The 22,864-nt window shown below is 46.5% G+C and overlaps 1 protein-coding gene across 1 annotated transcript in view; it reads left to right on the forward strand.

Moving 5' to 3' along the window:
- LOC107296016 overlaps positions 1 to 22,864 on the forward strand; it is a gene marked incomplete at its 3' end in the record, with an annotated part of 149,851 nt that overhangs the window by 120,015 nt on the left and 6,972 nt on the right. The window contains 3 exon segments of the mRNA XM_029285959.1: positions 12,045 to 13,382; positions 13,384 to 13,701; positions 22,132 to 22,148. Of these exon segments, the coding sequence (XP_029141792.1) occupies positions 12,045 to 13,382; positions 13,384 to 13,701; positions 22,132 to 22,148 (1,673 nt within the window).

Below are 22,864 nucleotides of genomic sequence, written 5' to 3' on the forward strand. Positions count from 1 at the left end.
AAATATGGAAATTTAAACTATCAGGCCAACAATTTAATGATTATGAAGGGACTAGCTTCCTTGATAGGCTGATGACTGGATTGTCTCCCTTGATTCAAATGACATATGCAGGAATGAAGGGAGATCCACCCGAGGAATTAAAAGCCCTGTTATGGAAGCCTGTTTGGCACAAAAGGAAGGCCAGAGATAGACTTAAAAAATGGTTTTTTTTAATGTGACCTCTAATGGAAGAGCTTTAAATCTTACTTAATGGGATAAGGAGATTTTTTAAAAGATATTAATTGATTTAACATTTAGGATTTATATCTATAAGGGAAATAAATTAGTTACTAGAATAATAGTTTTGAATTATAACATAGAAGATGGATTCAGAGGATAAAGGTTATTTTATTAGAGAATGAGATGTAGAATTTGCAGAATATGATTGTGGAATAAACTAAGAATCTATCTGAATAAATAACAAGTGTATTTTAGATATGATAACTATTCTGTAATGAACTAAGGGAACCGTGGGTTATCCGAAATCTAAATACTATGGACATTAAGCCAACTGGAACACTGTAATTGAAATCAGATAAAAGTTAAAAACAGGATTTGAAGGCATGTAAATCAAAAGTTGTCGATAAATGCTTCAGATGATTGAGTTATAATTAGCAATGTATTAATTTGAAATCTGGTATAATAATTAAGGGAAACAGAGAGGAAATTTTTGATGATGTAAACTGATATATGTATGGAAAAGCGTGTTATTGGACTATGTACTGTATTACCCAACCACCAAGTTGCTTCCTTAATACCTAAAGCTTTGTAAAAATGGAAAATTAATAAAACTTGTTCAGATTAAAGAATGACGGAATACAAAGGCAGTAGAGGTCAGCAGTAGCTGGTCCTTTTCTCTCAGGAAACCGGGGGTGGGGTGAGGCAGAAGGGATGGCTTCACACATGTGGCCACCCCTTGATACGTGTGAACCCTTGCTTTAGAGGAGTTGAGGATTTGATAATCTCAGCAAGAGGAGGTAAGAAATGACTGATGGAAAACTACTTTTTTGCCCTCTGCATGGGGTTTCTTTGAAAAGTATCCAGAAGCTTCAAATGGTTCAAATGCTGTGGCCCAGGTGGGCACATGTGTCATCTCTCCTACTGGAGCTGCGTTGGCTGCTTATTTGCTTCTGGGTCCAATATAGTGTACTGGTTGTCACCTTTAGAACCCTACATGACTTTGGACCAGTCTCTTCTTAACACTTCCAGTGTTGGAGCATTCACCACTTCTGGAGGCAGGTGGTTCCACTGGTTAATTGTTCTAACTGTCAGGAAGTTTCTCCTTAGTTCTAGGTTGCTTCTCTCCTTGATTAGTTTCCATCCATTGCTTCTTGTCCTGCCTTCAGGCGCCTTGGAGAATAGCTTGACTCCCTCTTCTTTGTGGCAGCCCCTGAGATATTGGAACACTGCTATAATAATAATAATAGTAAAGTTGGAAGGGACCTTGGAGGTCATCTAGTCCAACCCCCTGTTCAGGCAGGAAACCCTATACCATTTCGGACAAATGGCTGTCCAGTCTCTTCTTAAAAACTTCCAGTGTTGGAGCATTCACCGCTTCTGGAGGCAGGTTGTTCCACTGGTTAATTGTTCTAACTGTCAGGAAGATTCTCCTTAGTTCTAGGTTGCTTCTCTCTTTGGTTAGTTTCCATCCGTTGTTTCTTGTCCTGCCTTCAGGCGCCTTGGAGAATAGCTTGACTCCCTCTTCTTTGGGGCAGCCCCTGAGATACTGGAACACTGCTATCCTGTCCCCCCTCGTCCTTCTCTTCATTAAACTAGACATGCCCAATTCTAGCAACCGTTCCTTATATGTTTTAGCCTCCAGTCTCCTGATCATCTTTGTTGCTCTTCTCTGTACTCTTTCTAGAGTCTCAACATCTTGTTTACATCGTGGTGACCAAAACTGGATGCAGTATTTGACTCATGACGTTTTTTCACAGGTACCATCTTTGCAGCATCCCCATGATCATATGATCAACATTCAGATGCTTGGCAACTGGTTCATATTTACGATGGTTGCAGTGTCCTGGGATCATATGATCACCTTTTGTGACCTGACAAGCAAAGTCAATGGGGCAGGGAGATTCACTTCACAACCATGTTACTAATTTAGCAAATGCAATGATGGACTTAGCAACTGTGGCAAGAAAAATTGTAAAATTGGGCAAAATTGACTTAAATGTTTCACTTAGCAACAGAGATTTTGAGCTCAGTTCTGGTCGTAACTCGAGGACTACCTGCATTGCAAAAACCAAGCATGGAACAACAAAGGTTTTGTAGCAAAGGAGAGGCAACATGGACTGTATGGCTGCATTGTCATAATATGACCGATGAGGCTACAATGGAGTTTAGTCATAGTATCTTTCTCATTCTCTCTCTGCCAAATTAGAGATACTCAGGAGAATGAAAATGAAAGACCTTTGGTGTATTGACAACCAAAATAAACCAGCCTAATAAAATAATATGAAATTAAGAAAAACTACTTCAGAAAATAACTTCAGTTTCTCCTGACAGTTAGACAGACACAGGTGAGGAGAACTGGCTCTGAAATATGTAGCTCTATATATTCACAAATCATGGAAACCTATTTGATCAAAGGCCTCTTATTATGTGAGAAACTCATCACATATATATCAATGTATCCCGTATGGAAAAATCTTCAGGATGAAGAATTCCTCTCTCACAAAATAAGCCAGAATGAGGGGAAGCCCATGATATGCATGTTGAAAAAAACCTTTTCCAAGCATTTTTTTTTTTTTGCTTTTCTATGGTATGACAAGGATTGGGAAAAAGTCTAAATTTGATTTAAATAAATTTAATTAAACATCACTGGTATGGTCATTCATGAGATGTTATTAAATTCTGTTTTGTTCTAACTGTAAAAATTAAAAATACATGAAACTTTTTATTGTAATGCGGGGGGCAATACTTCAGGCTTTCAGAGGACCTGGCTCCTTTGAAAATATTTATTCAAATATTGTTCTTTGATGTTTCTGGATCAGACAAGAAACAGGAGTGACATGATAGCAGTATTCCAGCATTTGAGGGGCTGCCACAAAGAAGAGGGGATCAAATTATTCTCCAAAGCACCAGAGGGCAGGACGAGAAACAAAGGATGGAAACTAGTCAAGGAGAGAAGCAACCTGGAATTAAGGAGAAACTTCCTAACAGAGAGGACAATAAACCAGTGGAACAGCTTTGCCTTCAGAAATTGTGGGCGCTCCATCACTGGAGGTTTTTAAGAAGAGGCTGGACAGTCACTTGTCTGAGATGATATAGGTCAGGGGTAGGCAACCTTGGCTCTTTTATGATTCGTGGACTTCAACTCCCAGAATTCCTGAGCCAGCATGGCTCAGCTTGGAAACCTCCCTTTCTCCTCAGCATGGCTGGCTCAGGAATTCTGGGAGTTGAAGTCCACGAGTCATAAAAGAGCCAACGTTGCCTATCCCTGGTGATGTCATGTGTCTGATTAACGAAACATTTAAAAGGACTTTCAGGCATATTTTTTCCTAAAAGCATTTATTAAGGTTACAGAGACGTCAGTACAGCATGGTGGAAATGCTTAGATCTGGCTTGAGCAGGGGGCTGGACTAGAAGACCTCCAAGGTCCCTTACAGATTCTATTCTATTCTATTCTATTCTATTCTATTCTATTCTATAAGCTGTTGCTTTCCTGTGTCTCTGTCAGGCCACTGATCTCCCCTGACTTCAGGGCTGAGTTTGCCATCAGCCACAAGACACAAGCTGGGTTTCATAGAGATTCCAGTTCTTGTCTTTTGACCGCCCTTCCATTTCTGACAGGATTTTGCTCATTTTTGAGGCCTCTGGGAATCCCTGCAGACCCTTCAGAGAAGCTGCTCTTCACAGGAAAACGTTTTTTTTGAGTCTCCATAGAGATTTTCTCAGTGTTCCCAAGGTCACAGATGTTTCTTAGACATTAAAAAAAGGGAAACTCTAGAAACTGCCGCCTGCTGGAGACGCCACTTCCTTTCTAGATAGGCAATGTTAGAGGGAACCTGTCCTTCTGCTCTAACGCCCATCATCCCATGCCCGCAATGGGACATGATGTCCTGCGCCCTGGCAGGCTCCTCTGGCATTGCGCACAGGATCCACTAGGGGGCTCCCTCGGTAGCTGTCTCCCGCCCCCCTCGCATTGCAAGAAGAACTGAGCATGCGCCCTCTGCCTTTTCCCCACATTCAGAGGGATGCACCTTCCCGAGGCGTTTTGCAGGAAGGAATTCAACGCGTGTCCGCCCTTTCTGCGCTGTCCGATTCTGCTGCCCCGCCTCGCTGTGAGCAGGGAAGCCTTGCACGGATCGCGATCCAGACATGACGCCCGGTTCAGTGATGGGGGAGGGGCTGTTGTCCTGCGCTGGAGGCGGACATGGAGACTTGCAAAGCTTCTTCAAGCTTGGAGTCGTGGGAAGGGGGGGAGCCACGGGTCCCATGTTCCCCTGCCGCCCCTTTGCATGCGCGGCCCAGACAGGGGAGAAAGCAAAGCTTCGGACCCTTCGCGTTGCCCTTAGGGGAAAAAAAATCAGGGTCGCAGAAAGGGGGCAGCCGTTTACCCCCCATTTCGATGGGGAAACCTCTGCATGGGGAGGGGAGGGGAGGAGAGGTCGTCTTTGCAAAACGGAGATTTGTGCTTCCAATTTCCTGCAAATTTTCTTGGCCCCGTTTTCAGAAGGGGTTTCCCTCGCCTTCCCCTTCCTGTTGTTGTTAGTTGGGAAGTCGTGTCCGACCCATCGCGACCCGCTGGAAAACGTTCTTCCAGGCCTTCCTGTCCTCTGCCATCCCCCTTCGTCCTTCTCTTCATTAAACTAAACATACCCTGTCTGTGTTCAGAAGTGTAGAAAAGGGTGCTTAAATGTTGTTTCTGATAAAAAAAAAATCATTTATTTATGGTGCATTCAGAATGTATTCAGACTCCCCTAAACCTTTGTCAATTTTGTTACCCTGCAGCCTGATTCTGCAGTTGTTGAAATTGTCTTCTTTTCTCATTAATCTGCACTTTGTTGTTGTTAGTTGCGAAGTTGTGTCCGACCCATCGTAACACCATGGACAATGTTCCTCCAGGCCTTCCTGTCCTCTACCATCTCCTGGAGTCCATTTAAGCTCCCGCCTACTGCTTCAGTGACTCCATCCAGCCACCTCATTCTCTGTCGTCCCCTCCTTCTATTGCCCTCCATCTTTCCCAGCATTAGGCTCTTCTCCAGTGAGTCCTTCCTTCTCATTAGGTGACCAAAGTATTTGAGTTTCAATTTCAGGATCTGGCCTTCTCAAGAGCAGTTAGGGTTGATCTCCTCTAGGACTGACGCCTTGCAGTCCAGGGGACTCGCAGGAGTCTTGTCCAGCACCACAGTTCAAAGGCCTCAATTCTTTGGCGCTCAGCCTTTCTCACAGCCATACATTGCAACTGGGAAAACCATGGCCTTGACTATACGTACTATGCCGAGATAAACGAGTGGCCAAAGTCTCTCCTGAGAGGTCCTTGGTGCTCTCTGAGCTTGCTTAACTAGGTAACATCATCAGTGCTAGTAAGGAGGGCTGTTGGCACTCCTTACTAGCACTGATGATGTTACCTAGTTAGGGTAATGAAACGTCTGCAAGAAAACAAGCAAGCTCAGAGAGCATCAAGGACCCCTCATTTCCTCCCTGAGCTACACATATTCTACTTCAAAGTCTTTTCTGCTGACTTTGCATGCAAGGCTGGAACTCCACAAAGTCATAAAAGGGCCAAGTTTGAAGACCCCCGATTTGGATTATGCAGAGACAGCAGGCAATAGAAATCCAAAACGTTTCCAAATGTATTTATCCAATATTTTGAGTCCTTGACAGAAGCTGATCTAGAAGGGCTCTCCAGAATTTACTGCAATGGTCAGTCTTCCTAATAAGATAACCCCTCCCCTTCTTCCAGTCATTAGTGAGTACATTAGAGTTTCTTACTTGGATTTTTTTGGGGGGAGGAGAGGGAGGATGCTCAGATTTGTTGCCCTACTGAACACCTATATTCTCCATTTCAGATATGTAAGCTGGAAATCATCCCAGGTTCCTTTGGAGACTGAAGTATCCTGTGAGGGAAGAGAGCTGACTGGCCTTTGGCAATTTGGACAGACCCCTTGTGATTAGGAAGATCTGGGAAGATGCATGGATCCATTTTGGGGACCAGAGAGAAGATGGAGGGACAAAGCCCAGCAGATGCAGGAGTTGGAAAAGGCCCTGCAGCTGCTCAGTCTTGGAGCTGTGGGATGAATGGGGCAAGTCCTGGGCAGGAGAACCAAGAAGATGAAGCCAAGAGTTCAGAGGTCCAATGCTGTCACTTCAGAAAAGTGCAGTTCCAGGAGGGGAGGGGTCCCCGAGACGTTTGCAGTCAGCTTCACCACCTTTGCTGTCAGTGGCTGCAGCCAGAAAGACACACAAAGGCCCAGATGCTGGACCTGGTGCTCCTGGAGCAGTTCCTGACTGTCCTTCCCCCAGAGATGGAGAAATGGGTGCGGGAATGCAGAGTGGAGACCAGTTCCCAGGCGGTGGCCCTGGCTGAAGGCTTCCTGCTGACCCAGGAGTTGGAAACGATGCAAGGAGAGTTGCAGGTGTGAGAATGCAATCATGGCAGTTTTAAAGAGAATCTCTCTGAATTTGTCAATGTCTCTCTGGCAGAATTGTCTGGGATTATGAACTCCTAAGACAGTGGTTCTCAACCTTTTTAATGCCGCGACCCCCAACCGGTCGTAAGTCGAGGACTAAACCGGTCGTAAGTCGAGGACTAAACCGGTCGTAAGTCGAGGACTAAACCGGTCATAAGTCGAGGACTTTCCCTGCCCGGGAGCGCTGCGCATGCGTGGTTCTGCCCCCTGCGCCGGCCGAGGCGTAGCTGGCAAGCGGCAGAGACGGAGCAGGCCGACCACCAGCTGGCCCTGCCGGAAAAGGGGAAAAAAATGGCGGACAGCCTTGTTTGGCGACCCCCGTGAAATGGTCGATCGACCCCAAATGGGGTCGCGACCCATAGGTTGAGAACTGCTGTCCTAAGACCCATTGTTCTATTCTTTTTCCAGAGGATGCATTTGGGGCAATACTTCCATTCTCGCTTTCCAAATTCAGTGATGGACATTGGGGTCTGCTAGATTGAGAGTGCAGCATGATCATTTCTGTCTCTGTACTCTTCTCTTATTTATCGTATCACGTCATGTCTAGAAATCTTTGGAAGCTGTGACTGAGTATCCCAAGAGGAGGAAAGATTCATCCAAACTCTCTCAAGAGCTGCAGTTTAGGGAGAGCTTCCAGAAAGATCAAAGTCAAGACGTCATGCCAGGTAAGAGAAGCTCCTTCCACGCGATGTGAGGTTTGGACATCCCGCCGATTCTTTTGCTCATCTTCAGTGGAACCTGTTTCTGGCTGTTTCTTTTTTTAACGATCTGCTTCCACCATTTTTCTTTCCCACAGATAATAGAAAGCTGTCCTTAATGTTTTTAGAATCACCTCCTCTTTCTGGTGGAACTGAAAGAGTGGCTGAAACTCTGCCTCAGGTAGGAGAAGAAATATCAGAAAGGTCCACGAATCTTGGGTGGGTTTCATTTTGTTCTGGAGTTCAACGTACAATAGCATTAGCACTTAGACTTCTATACTGCTTCACAGTGCTTTTACAGCCTTCTCAAAGTAGTTTACAGAGTCACCATGTTGCCTCCAACAATCTGGCTCCTCATTTTACTGATCTTGGAAGGAGGGCCAAGTCAACCTTGAATCGGTAAGAATTAAACTGCTGGCAGCTGGCAAGCAGCATGATATGTGCTCCTGGCTTCTTTCCTTCTTGACCAGAGGCAAGCTCGCCTGACCAATAACCAGCCAAGACACAGTGAAGGCCTTTTGTTTTGTTTATTGCAATAAGCGGAAGAGAAGCTATCAAAGCTTTAACCCAAAATATTCCCTTCTTTATACAGCCCTGTCCCGGCCGCTACATCCCTCCTCTTTCCCCATTGGCTGAGGTACTATGAGGTTATACTTTTTTCCGTCTGCTTCTTACACATTTCCTGATAACATATTAAATCATATTCACATATACAATAATAATAAGAAAAAATAGACATTTAAATGGTTATTTTGAACTCTGTGGATACTTATGTCCTCCTTTTAGAACAATAGGTTATTTCCTGTTTTTCAGTTCAGTGTGCCTTTCCTCTTATCTTATTCAGCTTGTTTTCCTGTTTTCCAATTCAACATGTCTTTCCTGGCTAGCCATTTCCACTTACAGCTATTTTTTTTATAGTTTGTCTTCTTCCTTTTCCCACTCTAAGACCCAGCTAATTTTTGCCTATGTGTTTATCTTACTTCTTTTATGTTATCTTTTCCTGATTCCCATCAATTGTACTTGTTTTTTCTATTCAATTAGTTTCCATTGTATTGTAGGTTTGACTGACTCTGAAGATTCATCGTATTGATACATATTTATCAAGCAGAAGTAGCCTATAGTACTAAATTCTAACCACTGTGCCACCGCTGTTTCTAAAGAAGACAAATTTTAGATCAGGTTATTGAAAATTCACACTGAAATTAAGCTACAGCTTCCTTCTGATAAGCTTTCTCTACCCTCCTGGTTCAGGCTCAGATTTAGCTGACTATCTCAACTGGAGATCTTCCTTTCTGTCTCCCAGGGTCATTCTCACATACTGTTACAAGCTCTCCCAGCACTTCCATGAAGGTATGGAGTGGGGGAGAATGGTTGGTCCCTCAATGAATAAACTCAGCCATTGGGAAAAATGTCAGATGGGTTTCCTATATTTCCTTCTCCCCACCCTAGGAAAAATTGGAGCCATTGGTGAGTAGTGGGTTTAAGACCCAACTACTCAAGTGACCCAGAAAACTATGTTAGTTTGCTTCACTGGAAGACATTCCAAGTCTTTCCAAACTCGATCAAATAGGCTTCAGTTGTGCCGTCAGCCCAAAACTGGGAGCTCTCATTTTGAATTCTGCGGAAGGTGTCCATTTTGTTCACTGGATCTCTCTCTTTGCATTGGCGAAAGGAAATTGCCCAATTATTCCTGGGATTGTCTGTTAATAGGGAAACTTGTTTCCTTGTTCAGGATGTTTTGTCCTTTGAGGAAGTAGCCGTGTATTTCTCCAAGAAGGAGTGGTCTCAGCTGGATGCTGACCAAAAAGCGCTCCACGGAGAAGTCATGCTGGAGACTTTCAAGAATTTGGCTTCTCTAGGTAAGAATCCCGATCTGGGCTAAGAAACGTAGAGAAGATATGAGGGGTGTGTGTGTGTGGGGGGGGGGCTTAGATGTTATATCAATTTTTATATCACTTTTTATTTATTTATTTATTTATTTATTATTTATTTATTTATTATCACCTGCCTTTATTATTTTTTGTAAATAACTCAAGGCAGCAGACATACGTAATACTTCTTCCTCTTCCTATTTTCTCTACAACAAAACCCCTGTAACGTGGCCTGGGCTGAGAGAGACTGGCCCAAAGTCACCCAGCCAGCATTCAAGCTTATGGCAGGACTAGGACTCTTAGTCACCCGGTTTCTAGCCTGGGTGTCTTAACCATATGACTAAATAGGTCTTTATGGAGGAGGAAATTTAATGAAAGGAAAATTGGAAAACTGCACAAGTTCCAAAACTTTTTACATGAAGGAAATGGGTTCCTTTCAAAATGCTTTCTGCTCATCGAGTACAAAATACTCATTTTCATGGAGCAGAAGATAATAGCAGGAATCTGAGGGACAGGCTGCATATAGGGATGGTGTGGCCTCTCTTGAGCCTGATCTCTGGGTATGCATAAGCAAGACTGGATGTGCCCTGAGAGGGATATTCTCCACTTAGAGATGTGTCCACTTGTGTACTGAATTTGGCATTAGCCTAAGTTGAGGGTGGGGAGCTATTGCCATCCAGGAATTCCCCTTGGCTTTCAGAGATTCTGCTCTGCAGGCAAGTGGAGATGAGACTTTGATTGAAGTTGGGGAGCTGGTGGGTATATTGCTGCCCAGCATGATACGGTATCTGATGCACTTAGGGAGTTTGTGGCACCATGGAATTGGCCTAGTCCAGAGGTAGGCAACCTTGGCTCTTTTATGACTCGTGGACTTCAACTCCCAGAATTCCTGAGCCAGCATGGCTCCGCTTGGAAACCTCTCCCTTTCCCCTCAGCATGGCTGCTCAGGAATTCTGGGAGTTGAAGTCCACGAGTCATAAAAGAGCCAATGTTGCCTACCCCTGAACTAGTCACTCATGGTTGACACACACTAGTGTTCAAAGATTAGATCACGGTTTGTCTTAGGTTTGTTATTATGTCATCCAATTCTGATATATAAGGATTGATAGGAGCTCACGAGGAAACGGTCTTTGGTAAATCTTTGTTTAGAATCTTTGTATATGCCAGCAAAAGAGCCAAAATATATTAATAATTCCTCTTGCTGAATTTCAGAAGAAAAGGTTTGATCATTTTCCTAGTCCAGACAAACCAGGGGTGTGTCAAAGTCGATTTCATTGAGGGCCGCATCAACATTGCGGTTGCTCTCTGGGGCCGGGTGGGTGGGGCCAACTGGGTTGGCGTGGCCGACTGGGTGGGCGTGGCTGGGGCCACTTAGAAGTTTCTCGCAGCTGGGGGGGGTGCCTGTGGGGATCGGGCAGGGTTGGGGATCCAGGTGTTTCTGGCAGTGGGCGGGAGGCTCGTCCCACAGGGTGAAGTGAGGTGAGGCAGGGCAGGGCAGGGGTGCCACTGCCATGGGGTGAGGCGAGATGAGGCAGGGAGCGTGCTGGCTGCTGCCGGACACCATGGGCCCCGCCCACCATGGGCCCCAAGTGTTCAGGGGCCAATGACTTGCCAGCCTCTCAGCTAGTGCACTCTGGGGCTCCTCAGCCCACTGCCACCACCGGGCCGGTCCTTTAAGCAGCAGCAGCGCAGTAGCGGCACCAGCAGCAAGTGGAGTCGAGGGGAAGAGGCATGTAATGTGGACCGCCAGACATGCCTACTCTGTCCCGCCTGCTTTTGCTTGCATTTGTTGAGCAGGTCACTGCTGATCATCTCCTTAGCCCCTTCGTGAGTCTTGCCCTTGGCCCACGCGTGGAGCGCGTTCCGTTTGCGCACCCGATGCACCTCGGCCCAGCTGAGATGGGGGGAAGACACGCGATCCTGGCTGGATCTGGGTAGCCTTGGCGCTGATGAGGATCTGGCTTTCCTTGCTTGGGGTGGCTGTCTTTTGCCTGCTGGGCCTGGCTTTCTCTATCACTTCTAATTGGGCTTCCTAGCCGGCCAATTTGCCTCCTTTGTGCTGGGCGGGCCTCCTGCTCCGGGCGGCAGTGGCCTAATGGACCTGCACGAGTCGCTGGAGGTGGAGGCAGCAGCCTGTGGTGGGGCCGAGGTGCGTCAGGTGTGCAAGGGGAATGCACTGCATGCGTGGGCCAAGGACAAGACCCGCAAGGGGGCCGAGGAGATGACCAGCGGTGATCTGCTCTCCAACCGCAAGCAAAAACAGAGGGGATGGAATAGGCATGTCTGGCGGTCTGCATGTGCCTCCCCCCACCCACTCCGTCTACTGCGGGTGCCACTGGTGCGCCTGCTGCTTGGAGGATCTGCCTGGTGGTGGCAGCAGGCTGCGGAGCCCCTGCTGCCGGACACCATTGGCCCCACGTGCTCACCGCATCCTGAGTGTGCACATGGGTGGGCCACCTGGCTGGGCTGGGCTCGGCTGGGCTGGGCTGGGCTGGGCTTGAGGCCAGAGTGGCTGGGGCCGGTCCCTCGCCATCTCTGGGCCGATCCCAAGGGCCGTGTGTTTGACATGTCTGAGCAACAGTTTTCATTTTTCTTTTTCAAGGCATTAATGGGCAAGAGAATAAGAATCTCAAGAAGGAAGGCCAAGCAATCCATCCAAAAGTGGGAATAGGGAAGTTTGCAGATCAGATGCAGCCAAAGAGTGATGAAACAAGGCGATCACAAAGTGGAATTAAAAAAGACTTTCCTCTGGTCAGTTGGCTGAACAACCGTATCATCCTTGATACGGGAGAAAGACCATATCAATGCATGGAATGTGGAAAGACCTTTACTTGTAGCACTAGCCTCAATTCCCATAAGAGGATCCACACTGGAGAGAAGCCATATCAATGCATGGAGTGTGGAAAGAGCTTTACTTGTAACAGTCATCTTAATTCCCACAAGAGGATCCACACAGGGGAGAAGCCATATCAATGTATGGAGTGTGGAAAGAGCTTTAGTAAGAATAATAATCTTGCCTGCCACATAAGGATCCACTCAGGCGACAAACCATATCAGTGTAATGAGTGTGGGAAGAGCTTTTGTGAGAGCAAAAGTCTGGCTAGCCATAAAAAGATCCACACAAGGGAGAAACCGTATCAGTGCATGGAGTGTGAGAAGATGTTTACTCGTAGCAGTAATCTTAATTCCCACAAGAAGATCCACAAAGGAGAGAAGCCCTATCAATGCACAGAGTGTGGAAAGAGCTTTACGTGGAATTCTTCTCTTACCTGCCACAAAAGAATCCATACAGGGGAGAAACCATATCAGTGCATGGAGTGTGAAAAGACGTTTACTCGTAGCAGTCATCTTAATTCCCACAAGAGGATCCACACAGGGAAGAAGCCACATCCATGTATGGAGTGTGGAAAGAGCTTTAGTAAGAGTAAAAACCTTGCCTGCCACATAAGGATCCACCCAGGCGAAAAGCCATATCAGTGTAATGAGTGTGGAAAGAGCTTTACTTGTAGCAGTCATCTTAATTCCCACAAGAGGATCCACACAGGGGAGAAGCCACATCAATGTATGGAGTGTGGAAAGAGCTTTAGTAAGAATAATGATCTTGCCTGCCACATAAGGATCCACTCAGGTGACAAACCATATCAGTGTAATGAGTGTGGGAAGAGCTTTTGTGAGAGCAAAAGTCTGGCTAGCCATAAAAAGATCCACACAAGGGAGAAACCATATCAGTGCATGGAGTGTGAGAAGATGTTTACTCGTAGCAGTAATCTTAATTCCCACAAGAAGATCCACAAAGGAGAGAAGCCCTATCAATGCACGGAGTGTGGAAAGAGCTTTGCGTGGAATTCTTCTCTTACCTCCCACAAAAGAATCCATACAGGGGAGAAACCATATCAGTGCATGGAGTGTGAAAAGACGTTTACTCGTAGCAGTAATCTTAATTCCCACAAGAGGATCCACACAGGGGAGAAACCATTTCAATGCATGGAGTGTGGAAAGAGCTACAGTAGGAGTTATCATCTTGCCTCCCATATAAGGAGCCACAGAGGCGAAAAACCATATCAGCGCAGTGAATGTGGAAAGAGCTTTAGTGAGAGTAACACTCTGGCTGTGCATAAAAGGATCCACACGGGAGAAACCATATCAATGCATGGAGTGTGGGAAGAGTTTTAGATTGAGTACCGTTCTAACTATCCACAAAAGGACCCACTCGGGTGAAAAGCCATATCAATGGAATGAGTGTGGGAAGAGTTTTAGTACAAATAAAACTCTAACTGTCCATAAAAGGATCCACATAGGCGAGAAGCCATATCGATGCAAGGAGTGTGGAAAAACCTTTACATATAAGAGTCAACTTAATTATCACAAGTGGGTACACAAAGGAGAGAAGCCTTATCCATGCATGGAGTGTGGAAAGAGCTTTACTTGTAGCGGTAGTCTTCATTCCCACAAGTCCATTCACACAAACATATCAGCATAGCGAATGTGGGGAGAGCTTTCGTGAGAGTAAAACGGACTGCATAAAAGAATCCTCACAGGAGAGAAGCTGTGTCAGTGCATGGAGTGCGGAAAGACCTTCTGTTGTAACTCCTTTATAGCCCATCGAAAGAATCACAAAGGAGAAAGACCTAATACTGTAGGCGGGAGACACATGCCACATGCGTCTGTGCTGCAATTCACAAAGCCGTTACCCTACGATGGCCATAAAAATAAAACACCTGGGCTCTCACTCGTGTGAAATTGTGACGAGGAATGAATGCGTTTTTGAATGAGTCTTTGCGTCCCTGAATCCTCACCATAAAGTCACATAAATATACATTGTATGGAACGAGCTTTGGAGGAAGGGGCTGATATGTAGCTTCTGAGGTTTTGCTTGATAAAGAAATACAGGAAACCAGAAGTTGCCTTCAAGCTTTACGTTTTTATTTGGCTGAATAGAGGCGGACTCCTCTAAATGAGAGGAGCAACGAATGACAAGAAATCCTTGTATTTATTCTTTCTGATTACATAAGCAACCCATCCAGCAACGCTGACACACATAAGATAAAAAATTTCACCCAGTCAGTCTGGCACACTGTAGATAAGAAGGGAGAGAGCAGAAGTAGCTAAACATGTTCCCATTTGGGTGTTTCCCTAAAGATATCATATGTTCTCGGGTGGGTTTAGGATAGGGGTGTCAAACTCAATTTCATTGAGGGCCGCATCAGCATTGCGGTTGTCCTCGGGCCAGGTGGGTGTGCTCAGGATGGGTGCGGCCTACTGACTGGTCGTGGATGGAGTGGGTGTGACCTACTGGGTGGGCATGGTCAGCTCTACACCGTTCGTGTCAAGGGTGCCTGTGGGGGCCTGGGCAGGAGTGGGACAGATCTGAGGGTCTCTGGCAGAAGGGGGTGGGACCGGGGCAAGCGCCAAGGCATGGTGCATTTCTTCATTCCTCACAAAGGGTGACACCTCCCCAGCATGCACCTAGGGGGCGGGGCCGACAGCAGGGGCTGGTTCCTCACTTTCTAGACAGCCTTGTGGAGCTAAGACTGAATGCATTTCAGCATAGATGGCCACCACAAAATTGTACATTGGCTCCCGGCCGGCCTGGGCCAGGGCCAAGGCAGAGGGGGCCGTTCCCTCACTGTTTCCAGGATGGCTTCGTGGGCCACATGAAACCACTTTGCGGGCCGCATCTGGCCCCCGGGCCTTGTGTTTGTCATGTCTGGTTTAGGACATTGGGTGTTGTCCTTGCTGTCCTTTCATGACTGCATCCAGGATTCTGCAAGTGACCAAAGAGAGAGGAGCCATCTGTATGTATTCACAATTGATACTGTCCCCTAATTCCTGGTCATCAGGGCTCTGAAAAGGAGCCCAAATGGTGAGAAGTCCTGTAAACGGAGATGTCAAGTCTCCAGTGCGGGTCCCAAATTCTGTTTTCCTCTGGAATGACAGTTGTGGCTGTTCTACCTTTTCCATCTCAGCTTCCTTGAGGAAGGCTCCAGAGAGAGGCCTGATTTCTGCAACCAAAATGTTGGCTGTTGCTTGCAAAGCCTGCAGTTGGTGAGGGTCACATTCCCTTCCTTCACCAGCCAAGATTTGTGTCATATATATAATGATCCCCCTGAGTCTGAGCCCATTCTACCACTGCCGCCAAACTGTCGGATTCAAACCACCCCCAGCCCATTTTTCTACTCAACAGCCGGACCCCTTTGACCAATTGTGCTCAAGAGACATTAGATATGGCTTCCCCTCAGCATCCTTGAAGGGCTGATGCCCCTCCCTCTCCCCTAAGTGGACTACAGGCAGCTTTGCACACCCCAAATCTGCAATTCCAGTTGTCATCATCGGCTTCACCTAAAGATTCAAGCCAGGGCTGGTTGGATGGAGGCTATTGAGACTGAGGGTGAAGGTTCATTCTCCGAGCTTGTGAGTTGGTTTCCGAACGTTTTGTTACCAGGCTAGGTCAGGACTTTTCAACCTTTTCACCCATTGTATCACTTTTAGGATATGGCAACATCCGAGTATCACCAGTTGCCTAGCAAGGTGTCAACATGATGACCCAAAAAAAAGTGATAAAGTACAGGTAGTCCTCGACTTACAACAGTTTGCTTAGTGACTGTTTGAAGTTACAATGGCACTGAAAAAAGTGCCCCCCAAGCCACAGCAGAGCAAGACGCCTGCCCGCCCTGCGGCACTCTTCCTCCTGTCCGAGGTTTTCATTGTTGTGAGCATTTCTGTTGAGGATTGGCAGCGGGGGTGGGGTGGGGGGTGTTTGGTTTTTATTCCCCCCGTCTGCTGGGTGGTTGTAGCAGGTTCTGGCCACTCCACATGACCCTGGGACACTGTGACCATCATAAATATGAATCAGTTGCCAAGCATCTGAATGTAAATCACAAGATCCTGGAGATGCTGCAACATTCCAGCTGATTGGTGCTTCTTCAGGGCTCAGCAGAAGCGCCAGGATCAGCGCCAAAATCCAGCTGAAGCCTGGCGCTGATCCTGGCGCTCCCACTGAGCCTGACAGCCCCAAAGAAGCGCAGATCAGCTGGAAAGCGGCACTGATCCTGGCGTTTTCGCTGAGCCCTGACAGCCCTGCAGCTCCAGCCATCTCTCGCTCAGGCTTGTGCGGTGCTGCCACCGGTTCAGCTCATTCCCCTCCCCCGCTACCACTTTTCTAGGATGGTTGCGTACCACTTGCCAGGTGCCAATGTACCACAGGTAGTACCCGTACCACTGGTTGAAAAGTCCTGGGCTAGGTAACATCTTCAGTGGAGTTTAGGGGATGTCATTGTCAGTGTTCTCTTTATAAGGGCTTTGGGTGGCCAGTAGCTACAGGTATTCGCCACTACTGCAAACTGTACTCCAACACTGGAGATTTTAAAGAAGAGACTGAACAACCATTCGTCTGAAAAGGCATAGGGTCTCCTGCTTGAGCAGGGGGTTGGACTAGAAGACCTCCAAGGACTCTTCCACCCCTAGAGGGGGGGAGGGGAGGGGAGGGGAGGGAAGGCAGAATTATTCTCTGGTCAATTCAGCTAGTTTGCCATGAACACGACCCTTCCTGGGAATTCTACCTGCAGGATGATTGATGGTTTTCCCTGGCTGGGAATTGAACATGGGCTGTGGTGGTGAGAACGCCAAGTCCTGACCACTAGACCACCAGGGAAGTACAAAGTGGCTTTCGTTCCTCCAGCTTCTCTTTTGAAGTGTCAAATGGAGGCGAGGGTTTTTCTTACCTAGGGAGGGACCTAGCCGGGGTAAGCTTGATGAAGGCTTTCCAGTAGAAAAGGGAATTGAGGGGAGAGGTCCCAACAACACTCTCAGACCGTTGCTGAGGTCACCAGGCAACTTGTCTTCCCAGTTGGCAGCTCGCTCTTGGTTATCCCCTGCACTGGATGGAGACTCAAGAGGATGAAACACTTGTATACTCTATTTCCAGCAACCCAGAGATAACTGGACACCAGTCCAAAGCTGATGCTCAAAGCCTTCATCAAGGAGGAAGAGGGCAGAAATGTGTGTGTGTGTGTGTGTGTGTGTGTGTGTTTGTGTGTGTGAAGAGTCCCCCCCCCCACAGCATCACTCAAATGTGTAGTTTGGAAACTCTCGGACCTGCTTTTCCAGGTCAGATTAGATCAGTGGTGGCGAACCTATGGCACGGGTGCCAGAGGTGGCACTCGGAGTCCTCTCTGTGGGCACACGTGCCGTTGCTCCAGCCTTGCCTCCCCCCACGACCCCCTCCTCTCCAGCAGCCCCCCTGAAGGAGAGTCGCCCCCGAGTGTGGCCCACACAGAGCAGCGCAGCCACGGACATGGCAGCCAGGCAGCGTAGACAAGTCTCTGCCCTCACACTCCATCATGCCGTTGATGTTGCAGGGCACGGGCAGAGGGTGTGGCCACCACAGCGCTGCTGGGCTGCCTGGGCGATCTGCGGCGGGTCCTGGAGGCAGTGAGTGGTCCTTTGGGCAGGCGGGGCAGGGGATGGGGGGGCAGAGTGGGGGCGGGGCCAGTTTTTGGGCACTCGGTCTTTAAAAGGTTCGCCATCACTGGATTAGATGTTGGCTCAAAGTGATGGTCCAGTGTTGATGAAGAGTTTGGCTTCTCAATGTTCCTTTCCTGGGTAGCCAGTCTTGAAAGATGTTTTATTGGAATTCACAGTTGAGTTCAGGAAAAGAAAAAAGAAAGGAAACCCCTAAATATACAGATATAATTATAAATTGCCACTTTTCTCTAGTGCTGCAGAATATGAAGCCATAAAACTCCTAGAGCCTCCATTCTGGCTAGTTTTTGTCTTGGGATGACTATTCTTTGTTCAATGGCTTAAAAGCATCCTCTACTTTGTCATTCCATCTTGGATGAGGAAGAAAAAGCGGGATGCTTTTTGCTTTTTCTGGGGGGAGAAAAGTATATCCTCTACATGCCTAGAAATGTTCTCATGCTGAGGGGCAAAGACGTGTTTCTGCCTGGTGCCGAACCAGGGAACTTTTGTGTGTTAGGCAAATGTGATAACCACCACACCACAGAAACCACAAGCCTGGCTGACTCTCAACCAGCGTGACCATATCTTTTGCTGTCCAAAACAGCCTGGTGCATGTTGTATCAGATGGGTTAAAGAACTCTGCTTCTTCAGTGTGAAGGATGAGGGAGCAGAATTTTAAGCCATTCTGCTGGTTGAATATTGGGTTTCAGAAGAGTTTTTCTCTCACTATTAGATGGGAAAAGAGAAACCTCGAACATAAATTTTACATCTCCTGAGACAGAATCTTAACATCTGTGCCAGTTGTATAGGGCAGAGGTAGGCAACCTTGGCTCTTTTATGACACGTGGACTTCAACTCCCAGAATTCCTGAGCCAGCCTGGCTCAGCTTGGAAACCTCTCCCTTCCCCCTCAGCATGGCTGGCTCAGGAATTCTGGGAGTTGAAGTCCATGAGTCATAAAAGAGCCAAGGTTGCCTCCCCTGGTATAGGGACATCATACATGTCTCCAATCCTATGACTTGGGTTTGAATCCTGGCTGGCACATGCCTTTTTTTCAACTTTTACCCTTCTGGGATGTGCAGGCAGCGTCACCAGACCGAGTTTTCATCCCAGATTTTGTTTTTAGTGGGGGAAAAGGAGCCACACTACAAAAACCAAACAGAAGCTTTGGAGGTATGAATCTCCGGACTGAGGGAGGCAGATGCCAAGCCCTGTGCGAAGTCTCTGGGGTGTAAGGGGCTAGCGAATTTGGCTGTTAACCAGAAGGATGGTGGTTCGAGCCCACCCAGGGACGGCCTGCTGGATGGCATGATCCCGAGGTGAAGGTGATGGACTGTTCTTGCATTGGGTTCTTCATCTGAGGGCTTCGATTCCCATACTGTCAAGGATTTTTCTCACTAGGGTTTAAATATCTGAATTAGTTTTACCCCCCTCTGGAATGTAAAATGGGGACGAACAGCCACCACCTTTCTTGAGGATTTTATTGGTCACAGACCAGCACTGGAATTGTGTTTTTCTTAGAGATGATTAATCCGATCATGAGCAGCCCTCATTGGGAGCTATCCAGGGTTCTGAATCCTGTCTTGTGGCACATGCAATATTTGATTGCAGTGCTTTTATTATGTAATCCATTGCTATTTTTCTTGAGGCTCCATGCTAGACCTCGGTACTAATGACATTAATATTCTCCCATAGTGTCCTCTAGTTGTCCTGTAAGGAGTGGTTTAATTGCTTTTAAAGATGAATTTGGATTTGAAGAAAAAAAATCAGGATGCTGCCAGGGAGCAAATCATCCGCTTTGCATTATGGCCAGATGTGTTAATTCTCCATAGAATCTTTTCCTTCTGCAGCTGTTTCTCTGAGCATCACCTGCTGGTCTTCTTTGAAGCAAGCACTTTGCTGCATTTCGTCCCAAGATGGGATCTGACACATGGAGCTGTACATCCTAGAAAGAGTACAGAGAAGAGCAACAAAGATGATTAGGGGACTGGAGGCTAAAACATATAAGGAACAGCTGCTGGAATTGGGTATGTCTAGTTTAATGAAGAGAAGGACGAGGGGGGACATGATAGCAGTGTTCCAATATCTCAGGGGCTGACCCAAAGAAGAGGGAATCAAGCTGTTCTCTAAAGCGCCTGAAGGCAGGACAAGAAGCAACGGATGGAAACTAATCAAGGAGAGAAGCAACCTAGAACTAAGGAGAAACTTCCTGACAGTTAGAACAATTAACCAATGGAACAACCTGCCTCCAGAAGCGGTGAATGCTCCAACACTGGAAGTTTTTAAGAAAAGACTGGACAGCCAATAGTCTGAAATGGTATAGGGTTTCCTGCCTGAGCAGAGGGTTGGACTAGATGACCTCCAAGGTCTCTTCCAACTTCTTCTTCTTCTTCTTCTTCTTCTTCTTCTTCTTCTTCTTCTTCTTCTTCTTCTTCTTCTTCTTCTTCTTCTTCTTCTTCTTCTTCTTCTTCTTCTTCTTCTTCTTCTTCTTCTTCTTCTTCTTCTTCTTCTTCTTCTTCTTCTTCTTCTTCTTCTTCTTCTTCTTATTATTATTATTATTATTATTATTATTATTATTATTATTATTATCCCACTGGGAATTCTCTGGGTAAATTTATTTCCCATCAACTTCTCCAGTGGGTGTCCCAGGAAGTGGATGTGTTTGTGAAGGATGATGCCACAGTGTCAGTCATCTTCTGGACATCCCGCTGATTGACTGACTGATTTATTTATAAAAATTATTGGCTGCCCATCTTATCACAGGGTAACTCTGTGAGGCTTACAATCATAAAAGTAATTATATATACATATTGGGAAGGTGGGATAGAGATGGGATCAATCGATCACCTCCACTGTGATGCTCCCCCATTGGGGCCTCAAGCTAATTGGCAGAGTCAGATCTTTAGGCCCTTACGAACGGTCAAGAGGGTTGGGGCTGATATCAAATGGGGGGGGCAAGATGTTTCAGAGGGCAGGAACAACAGCAGAGGAGGGTCTTCTCCTGGACCTCACCAACCAGAATAATCAGGCCGATGGGTCCTGCATCATGCCTCTCCTGGCAGCTAGTGCGGAATGGGTTTTGACTTCCCCTCAAAACCACAAATGTAATCAATCATCAAAAAATGATTGCTATCTGGGATCCACTATACCAGGGGTAGGCAACCTTGGCTCTTTTATGACTTGTGGACTTCAACTCCCAGAATTCCTGAGCCAGCATGGCTCAGCTTGGAAACCTCTCCCTTTCCCCTCAGCATGGCTGGCTCAGGAATTCTGGGAGTTGAAGTCCACGAGTCATAAAAGAGCCAAGGTTGCCTACCCCTGCACTATACCATGTCACATTTCCAACAGATGGAAGTTGCAGGGATTAAAATGCAGCTGTCAGTAAAAATTTAACTGTTGGAAGGTTTCAAAAATCTGTCTAAGAAAGGTGTCCCTTCAGGGTGTTTATTTTTTTTTCATCTACAGAGAAGGACATGGCAAGCCATTACTCTTATGCACATTCTAAATACAGACCTCCTCACGATGCAGTTTTAGGAGAAAAATGTCGCAGAAGCAACATTTTGAAAGCTGGCCAACCCAACCCTCTGAACTTAGCACCTTCCCAATGGTTTAGCTGTTCAGGAGGATGTAGATGTGAGGATGTAAATGTGAGGATGTGGCTTTTTCAAAGGAAAACACCAGGGACCAGTCCTGGGCTATCTTGCTTATCCAACTCACCTTTGTGATAGCTCAGGATGGCCGCATTCCACTGTTGGTGGCCACTATTTTAGATCGTTTATATATCCTAGCACAGTGGTGGCGAACCTATGGCACCGGTGCCAGAGGCGGCACTCAGAGCCCTCTCTGTGGGCACACGCGCCGTCACCCCAGTCCTAGGCCCTCAGCTGGGTTTTATAAAACCTTTTCGCTTTAGGCCTCCGCCGCCATGTGCAAAAAAAAAAAAAAGTTCAATCAGTCAATTTCAACTTCTCGCGGGAAAAAAAAAGATCTTGCAAAGTTGAAATTGATTGATTGAGTGTTTAGTCCCACCCAGTCTGCAGTCACCACTGCAACCACGTCCACCCAATGGGCCATACCCAGCCAATGGGGCATGCCCACCTGGCACTCAATGATGCATAAGTGGGTTTTGGATTGCAGTTTGGGCACTCAGTCTCTAAAAGGTTCGCCATCACTCTCCTAGCAGAATTTCATCTTATTGGGTTACATAACACATTATATTTCACCCCTCCCCCCAAATGTTGCCGTGGGGATATTTGGTCAAAGAAAATCTCTCAAAAGCCAAGATTGAACCAACAGTCTGAGAGTGTCTGAAATTATGCTCTGGAAGGGCACCAAGCATAAAGAACAACATCTCATTAACTCTTACAATGCTGTAATCACCAGACTGAGGTGGCCGGCAAGCGATAAGGGCATGCTGATTTAGAGTTGCCCATGCCTGTCGTTTTTGTGGTGTAGTGGTTATCCCATTTGCTTCACATGCAAAAGGCTCAAAGCCAGGCAGAAACGCATCTTTTCCTCAGCATCAGAGCCACTCCTCGCTCAAAGAAAGGGCAGGAAAAGGCTTCGTCCCTAAGACAAGCAAGAACCCCATTCTATTTTCTGTTTTATTGGAAAGGGAATGAATGAGGAGAGGCTGATTTCAAGCCACTGATCAAGGAAGGCTGGTCATCCCAAGCGAGTGGAGAATAAAGCCTGACTTGAGTTTCAGCTCCCAGAATTCTGAACTTGAGGGAAAAGGGAGGGTTTCCCATCCATAGCCTGCCTGAATCATCTTAAACATAGGAGGAGGCGATTTCCTGAGGTGCATCCAGAGCAACAATCTGCCTCCAGGAGCGGTGAATGCTCCAACACTGGAAGTTTTTAAGAAGAGACTGGATAGCCATTTGTCTGAAATTGTATAGGGTTTCCTGCCTGAGCAGGGGGTTAGACTAGATGACCTCCAAGGTCCCTTCCAACTTTATTATTATTATTATTATTATTATTATTATTATTATTATTATTATTATTATTATTATTATTATTATTATTATTATTACTTCTACTACTACTACTACTACTACTACTACTACTACTACTACTATTATTATTATCATCATCATCATCATCATCATCATCTAAGGATTTTGCTATTTTCTGAGGCTGCTCTTGAGGAAAAT

Source organism: Protobothrops mucrosquamatus, unplaced genomic scaffold (assembly GCF_001527695.2).
Source record: "Protobothrops mucrosquamatus isolate PMUCROS unplaced genomic scaffold, P.Mucros_1.0 scaffold2602, whole genome shotgun sequence".
Taxonomy (NCBI): Eukaryota; Metazoa; Chordata; class Lepidosauria; order Squamata; family Viperidae; genus Protobothrops; species Protobothrops mucrosquamatus.